This window comes from Lotus japonicus, chromosome 4 (genome assembly GCF_012489685.1).
Source record: "Lotus japonicus ecotype B-129 chromosome 4, LjGifu_v1.2".
Lineage (NCBI taxonomy): Eukaryota > Viridiplantae > Streptophyta > Magnoliopsida > Fabales > Fabaceae > Lotus > Lotus japonicus.
This window is the reverse complement of record NC_080044.1, coordinates 20,336,410-20,344,492: the sequence shown is the minus strand read 5'-3', so window position 1 is coordinate 20,344,492 and position 8,083 is coordinate 20,336,410. Positions and strand designations below refer to the sequence as shown.

Genomic DNA, 8,083 nt, shown 5'->3' with positions numbered 1-8,083 from the left:
ATACTGGAGAACCTTCAGGTGAGGGCTTCTCACTGAATCTCTAGTTAATGCTTAGGGTCGATGTTTCGACATTGTTTACTGTTTATGCACTGGAATTGTGTGTGATTGGAAAATGTTTTCTGAGGCTTCGGCTGACAATGTAGATGATTCATCTACTGAATGTTTTTGAGATTGACTTACATGCTATGTGCTATGTGGGTAATCTAGGATGTGTGGTGCATGCTTTATATGCTAAGTGCTAAGTGTTTATGATGCGATTTGTTGATATATGACATGTTGTTGATTGTGATGATTTAAATATGCTTTACACTGGAAATCTGAGATTCTGAATGGTGAGAATAGCGGGCAGGTCATGCCGATTTTATTTTGAGAGTTTTGAGAAAGTTTGATAGGACGAATGAGATTCGGGCCTTGTATAGGGTTTATGGATCGAGACATTCTCTGGAGTCATTTGGGGATTCGAAGATCCCGAGAACTTATAGGATTCGCGATAAGACTAAAGGGATAATTATTTTGTAAAGAAAACTCATAAGACATTAAACAACCTCTAAATCTTTAAGTAATGGTATAAATCTCGAAAGGAGGCTTTGGATGCAAATCATAGTTTTGGAAAACGAGAAGTGTCGTCGGATCCAAGTGTTGAGTCTGTTGTTGATGTGCTGTTGGAGCAGCGTGTGTTGTTGTGCTGTTGGAGCAGCGTTGGTTGTTGTGCTGTTGGAGCAGCGATGTTGTTGGGCTATCCTGGGGATAAGTCCGGGAAACCGTTAGTTTCCGAGAGTATGATACTCTGTGCTCGCTGAGCAGTTGTGACCATCGGATTGAGATGAGTCGGATGATTTGGAGATCATCGTGGGTTATGTGTTGGCGTGAAGTGTGTCTTTTGTCGCAGAATCGACTTTACCTTAGGGTAAGCTTTTAGAAACTTTAATTTACCTAGAACACGTGGCGACGTGTCGAGTGAGATCGGAGACGTTGGTTGACTAATCATCCTGCATTCATGCAACATTAATGGGGTATTAACACAGGACGTACTCTGGACCTCGTCGGATTCCAAAATGGTCATAAGACCCGGATTTCCGTGATAGAGCGTCTGTAGACGTCTCTTGTAGCAGACCGAAATGGCAGACCTACGGGTTACGGCTGATCTGACTACCGTTGTTGTTGGAGTAAGAGGCACGCGGGCCGAAATGGCACCACCGTGGCTGGTGAAGGGCTGATCCGTTGATGTCCATCCGTTCCGGATTGCATATTGGTTGACTGGGTTAACCTGCATACATATCATGCAACATGCATACTAATTTAGTTGTTGAGTGTGATTGGTAATTGTTAAACCTATTTGGAACATGCTAATTGCTATTATTGCGTTTATGTTATTGTGGAACATGCAACCCTAGGAATGACATCTCTAGCTATAAGCCTAAGTGGCTATCTATTACTTGTACCTATTGGGTTTATTATCTACATAGTTCTTTAGAGTTGACCCTCGCGTCTTCTGTGTGTGTTTTGGCGGACAACGCCTTTTGTCAGATGAATATTGCGGATTGGTACACCATGGTCCACCCTTCGGGGGGGATTAGGTATGAGATGATCGATCAGGACGACCCCGGGTCGTGGGTGGTTGACCCCGCGAGCCATCGAGCGACGTATTCGGGGCGCATCATGGAGGATCACGTGGATATCGGAGGACTACTGAGGTCAGGAGTGTTGAGGCGATGCTCTATCAGCTTCAACTTGCCACCGGGCGTTCACTGTGGACCAGGACTTGGAGGACCACCACCACCACCATTGTCTTCATACGAGGAGGATCCCTCAGAGGAGATTCCAGTGGGAGTGCCTTCGGCAGGGTCTAGTGCACCCACCGTTGCGATCATCGATGATCAGGGTTCGGGCCCTAAGCCCGTGAGTCCAGCATCGGAGCGCACTGCGGTTGCGAGGGGAGGACGGATAGGGTTAGTAGACTTGGTCGTTCTGGATTCTGATTCAGACGACGATCATGCTAGCACATAGTTTTGAGTGTTGGTATGAGCTCCTCGAGTTAGGATTAGTGTAGGAGTAGAGTTTTAGCTCTGACAGTCTTGCTTCATTTGTTACTTAGGGGACATGGTAGATCCGCCTATAGCTTTTTGTGTGGTTTCCTTACGGGAATCACAGAGAGTTGGTTGGACTTAGGAGGTCTTATTTTCAGGCCATTGGGTCAGCTGATTCTCAGTTTTGAGGGATGGTGTTGCGGGCACTTCACCCTTTTCATTTGGTTTGTATATATTGCCTACGGGCGCTACTCTTCTATTACCGTCACTGGAGGTTTACTCGTGACGAGGTTGCTACTACAGCGGGGGCTGTTTATATATTGTATATTAGTTCTGATTTTTGTTATTGTTGGGTTTTATTTAATTCAGTCTTGTCTTAGTTATTATCGAAAAAAAAAAATATTCACGTTTTTCCGCATTAAGTTTATTTTGGTTACTAAAGTGACGCCACCGAAATCGGGGTGTTACAAGTAACCAAGCTAACAAAAAGCTAACTGGAAAAAACTCAACCACTACAGCAAAGATTCCCCCAAACACCTCTAAAAAACCCACAAGCAAACAAATAATAACGATTACACCCCTTGGAGAGATCTCTATTAAAGTCCAAAGCAACGATAGGTACAGTCCTATAAGTCGCACGACACCTGCAACAAAGAGTCACCCAAAGGTAGTGCAAACCACAAGACCCAAAAACAAAGACCCACAATGCCATAAAGCTGAGACCCAAACCAAAAAACCCATAAGCAAGCAATAAATAGATAAACACTAGCTAGGAAAAAAACAAGACCAGATGAGCAAGAAAAATAGTAAACTCCAACACTGCCTCCAGAACAACACTAAGCTCTAGCAACAACCCTCAAGTAGAACCATTAACCAAACCTGTAGGAAAGCAAAATGCAGACCGGTAAGTAACCGTAGCCTCAACGACCTTCAAGAGGAACAGAGATCCACCACGAGAGACAGGCCACAACACTTCTTCAACAACCACCCAAAGCGACCTCCTCACCCTATGAACATCACTTTAATTTGGAGAAACAACATCAATCCACCAGCCAAAAACCACGGGACATGCGCAGCGGCGGCGCGCCAAGAAAACTCCTCCTACCACGGATTTGATAACCTTTCCATATGAATGTCAACTACTCGGTTGGGTGAGGGGTGGGTAGCTGGAAGAACAACATATGCCTTCATGTCAGAAAAGGAGGGCGCCGAAAGCGGAGCCACACTAGGAACACCAAAGACGCAGCCGCCTCAAAGAAGCTAGGAGAAGATTTGAGAAGAAGAAGGAAGGAAGTTTCTCCAATCTGCGATCCCATTGAGGTTAATTAACTTGTAGCAATTCTCTCTCTATTTTATTTTTGTTAAAACAATATAGGGTGAGGAGACGGTGCAAGAACATTTATTAAAGACTTATATTTCCCTTACTTTAAGAGACTAGCGAGGTTCGATTCTACAACGTGTTAGGTACGAGATACTATCATGTTCCACTACACCAACCCCTTGAGGTTAATTATTTCTCAATTTATCTATGGTAATGTGTGTGTGAGAGTTCTTTTGTTTAAGATATTGTTTCAATGATATTACATATAAATATTGAGTTTAATAAAATTCAAACACGCCAAATTATTTTATTTAAGCAGGATTAGTTGAATCTATCTTCTTTAGCAAGAAGGCTCCTGCTACATTAGAGATCTGTAATCCCCTTTATTAATTTTAATACACTCACATGGTCAAGCAAATGGCCTTTGGTTGTTGCAATCCAAGTTGTCTCCGGGGCTGACTCTGAATATCTGACAATACCTTTTGTAGAAACCGATCCGATCTTGAACCTTATCATTTTGCCTGTTCTCGCATTCAACTCCGCCGTTGATTATGTTGGTGATCACACCATACCCGGGGACCCGCCCTGCTGAACTATCAGCACTAGTTGGCGTCCATTTTCCAGTGATCACATCGTGGCATGATGGCTTGTTTGCCTGACGGGTCATCCAAAACCATATGGCTGTCTTGAATGAAACGATTGGATCCCTAGATACTAGATCCGGATCGCTTATCAAATCTTGTTGAATGGCTTTACCCGCTAGACCATAATTGTAGTTGCTGGTATAAAAGGATCAAGACATTCCATTAGTCCACTCAATATATTTTGGTTGACCATATATATATATATATATATATATATATATATATATATATAAATTAAGATTAAAAAAAATCAAAATTGGAAGAAATTGAATATTTTTGTAGAATTATTTATACTGTAACTATATATTAATTATATTCTTAAGCTATTAAAGAAAAGATAATATGTATAATTTTACATTCAATTTGTAAACTACAATTATGCGAAGTATGTTAAAAATTAGTTCACCTATAAACTATATTTTTACAAGTAATAATCAGTTTGTAGGGTTGCCATTTTAACTTGGATGCATGTTATTCTTAATTAGTTCACAAAGACATAATAAAAGTTTAATTTTAATGCACAGAAATGGCAAAACTTTTACATTGACATCCAATTATTTTATTTGAAATCATCAACATTCACATGACTATTATTTTAATTAAAATTTACTTCATGATGTTGCAAACAACTATCGGATTTAATGTAAAGAAGTTGTATAGTGACCATCTATATACATTAAAAGTCCACTTAATGATAATATATAAATGATTGATAAAATACACGCTTCATACACACACATCTTTTTGACAATTTCTAACATCACATTATTTTGCGACGTTAAAAACCACTATAAAGAGATGTATGTCTAAAAGATGTCGGCAAAAAATTGTGTGTGTATGTATGATGACTCATATATATATATACTACTAATATAATATATGTAGACAACTTTTTTTATGCATTTAATAAAGTTCATGATGAAAGAGGGACTTACTGAGTGAGTTGAATTGGTCCTCTGCCATAGTACTGTTTACCAGGAGTACATGGCCAATCTTTGGAGTCGCAATAATCTGCCCGATTGCGTTCACTAACAAAGCAGTATCCCCACGCGTATGGACCATCTGGAGCAGATGGCCACCCTCCTGCTCAAAACAAACAATATTGACTCATTGACTCATAAATGATGTCCTCACTTTCTTGCTATTGCCTCACAAACACGGAACAAAACTGTGACTTCTTGACCAAAATCAAATTTGTGACTGTGACATATCTCTGTCTATCTAAACAAAAATAATTGTCAAGAAAACAATTATTTGTGGAAATTGTAGTCATGAAACAATTGCTTAGAAAATAATTGTGTTCTCATGCAGTGTGTTGTCAGAACCGGATTGAACTAACAAGTCCTACCAGAATCCGGGACCTTAATCAATTTGAACCTTTCCTACAACCGGTCTTGCTGAAAAATCAACGGAAAATTAGTAGAATCGGAATTTTTTTTGGTAAAAGTAAAACTGACCGTAACTTTCATTTTCTATACAATTATTTATATCTATTTTTTTATTAATATCATTTGGTTTATCTAAAAAAACATATTATCAGTTTAACCACCGTTCAATCAGGGTCCGACTATTGAATATTAAGTGCTAGTGGGCAATTAAGAAAATGGTCCACCCATGGACCAGGGGTGTTTTTCGTAATTTACATATCCAAAAAATTAAAACCCTAAAATTTTCACACCTTCATCCTCATCACCAGATCTAGATCCTTCTCCCCCTTCTTCACTAGACCACAACACTAATCCAAATCCAGAACCTCCTCCCCTCTGCCACCTCGTCCTCCTCCACTCCAGATCCCTCTGTATCTCCACCGCGCCAGCTACGAGGTCGCCGCCCTCAAACTTGTCTTCTTCCTCTTTGTCATTCTCAGATCTACCTATAGACATCAAAAAGCCCAGATCCACAACGAACCCAGATCTCACGGCGCAGCGGTTGTGGACAAGAAACGTGATGCCATTTTGTGCAACATCGCGGTGATGGGGTCCCAACGCGGTGCTAGATCGGAAGCGCGGTGGGAGTGGGTTGCGAGTGAATCGAGCCCAGATCTGAATGGAGGGGTTGGAGCACGGGAACATGGTGAAGATATGATGAAATTTCGAGAAGCTTTTTTTCGACCTGATTCGCGGTACGAAGGACAAGAGGCTCAGAGCTAAGGGGCTTGTTAGGATGCCTACTAAGGTTCTTAACATCACTACTAGGAAATCCCTGCTACTGGTATGGGGAACCTGGCTTGATGTGGAATTGTGGATATGTATGCTTGGATGGGGATTAATGAGTGTGGATCGCGAGACATATTGCTCGGTGGTTAATTTGTAGCTTTAACTTTTGCTACAACAAGTATTGGCTGGATGCTTATATGTGTCGGTTGTTTCTATTTGTTTCCTCCCATGTTTCTTTGTGATTCTGAGACCATTTCGGTTCCAAATTTTCATGTTGTGATTCATTGTTTATTTCTTATGTATTTGAAGTTTTGATTGTGGAACTGAGTTGATTTGTTCTCTGAGTAGTTTTACAGTATTTGAAATCATGCTTGAAGACGTTGTAGGAAAAAAAAATGATGATCGAAATCTGGAAATCTGGGTTTTGATGAAATCTGACAAAGTTAAAGCATTTGGGAATGAATTTTAGAAATTATTATTTTTGTTTTATTTTTTAATTAATAAGATAAAGAATTTTACCCGTTTATCCTTTTTAGGATTATTAGAAATTGGGAGGCCTATACTCAACCACAAAAGCTAGCTCAAGAGTTAAGGTTTGCACTACCCTTATAAAGACTATCTATGCTCTATCTCTAGCCAATGTGGGACTTCTAACACACCCCCTCACGTCCAGGACTGAACAACCTGGAACGTGGGAACAACAACAACGGGTGCCCCAAATATGGGAAGTCTCCACAACAAACAACAAATGGATCTAGGATAGGCTCTGATACCATATTAGAAATTGGGAGGCCTATACTCAACCACAAAAGCTAACTCAAGAGTTAAGGTTTGCACTACCCTTATAAAGACTATCTATGCTCTATCTCTAGCCAATGTGAGACTTCTAACAAGGATCTTTCAATCCTGGCCATTCATCTATAGAATATTCTTAGATTCTAAGATCTAACGGTTCTTAATAGTGGTCCGCCCACCTATTAAGTGCATACCATGACCGTTTTAATGATCGGTCCGGTTCTAAAAAGATTGATTCAAGTGACATAAATATGATTATCTAACACAACATTTATCAAAAGATTACCTGTGGTTTCATGAGAAGTTTGAGCCAAGAAAGCAGCAAGCTCCTTCTTGCGGGTTGCGTCATCACCGGTGGTGCCAAAGCCATTGAAAGAGCGAGCAGCAGTAATGAAAGCATCATATGTGTAGAATCCATTCGCGGCGCACCTTCCATCATTTCGGTATTTAAGCAATTGGTTAAAAAGAGAGGAACTAATGAGGCTGCCAACACCAGCTCCTCCTCCAGTACTAGGCGTTGGAGTTGGGGTTGAAGGTGTTGGACTTGGACCAGATTTTTTGCACTGGCTTTGGCAATCAGCTCCACAGTAAGAATCTGTGTTACCGCAGTACCCGTATTTGCTGCAGCATAACCCGTTTGGGCACACAGCTCCACCTGCTTGAGTACCACATTGCTCTGCTATGGTACCAAGCAACAGAGATAACAAGCATAGCACCAAAGTGGACAATTTTATGTTTCCCATTTTTGGAGATTGGAGTGGATGATTTGTTTCTCTAGGAAGGTGAGGATATTTATAGATGAGCCATGCATGATGAATTTTTTTGTTTCAATAGATGATTTGTTTCATACAGAAATTGAAGACTTGTCAAACGAAAAACAAAGAGGAGCTAAAACCAATCACGTATTTAGTTACATTACACAATCACGTATTTGTCAATATTTGTCAATTATAGGAGGACAATTTTACGGTGAGCATGAAAAAATTTCCTCTTCAAAATTGGGTGCTTTCCTTCACTACTTTCTTATTTGATCAAATCCATATTTGATGGATCAAGACCGTACCCTCTCATGTGTAAGCTCTTCTTTTCTCAGGTTGAAATTTGGTATTTTGATATTTCTGTTACATTAAATAAGTGAGA

At 40.3% G+C, this 8,083-nt stretch overlaps 1 protein-coding gene across 2 annotated transcripts; it reads right to left on the bottom strand.

Annotated features, from left to right (window-relative positions):
- Nucleotides 1–2,599: 2,599 nt before the first annotated feature.
- On the bottom strand, nucleotides 2,600–7,803 carry LOC130711700 (endochitinase-like). 2 transcript variants are annotated; one of them, XM_057561412.1, is made up of 4 exons: nucleotides 7,230–7,803; nucleotides 4,928–5,075; nucleotides 3,754–4,127; nucleotides 2,600–3,331 (listed from the first exon to the last, which is right to left on the bottom strand). In XM_057561412.1, the coding sequence occupies exons 1-3, from the start codon at nucleotides 7,684–7,686 to the stop codon at nucleotides 3,758–3,760; spliced, it is 975 nt and encodes a 324-aa protein (XP_057417395.1). In that variant the 5' UTR covers nucleotides 7,687–7,803; the 3' UTR covers nucleotides 2,600–3,331; nucleotides 3,754–3,757. The 2 variants fall into 2 exon arrangements, with proteins under 2 accessions (XP_057417395.1, XP_057417394.1); XM_057561411.1 differs by lacking the exon at nucleotides 2,600–3,331 and having other exon boundaries at nucleotides 3,594–4,127; nucleotides 7,230–7,798.
- Between the last annotated feature and the right edge of the window lie 280 nt (nucleotides 7,804–8,083).

Excerpts from the sequence above, each read along its gene's own strand:
- LOC130711700 (XM_057561412.1), bottom strand. The coding sequence starts at position 7,686 with ATGGGAAACATAAAATTGTCCACTTTGGTGCTATGCTTGTTATCTCTG. Across the intron at positions 5,076-7,229 it reads AACTTCTCATGAAACCACAG|GAGGGTGGCCATCTGCTCCA; the intron begins GTAATCTTTTGA and ends TGTTTTGAGCAG. Across the intron at positions 4,128-4,927 it reads GGACCAATTCAACTCACTCA|CAACTACAATTATGGTCTAG; the intron begins GTAAGTCCCTCT and ends CTTTTATACCAG.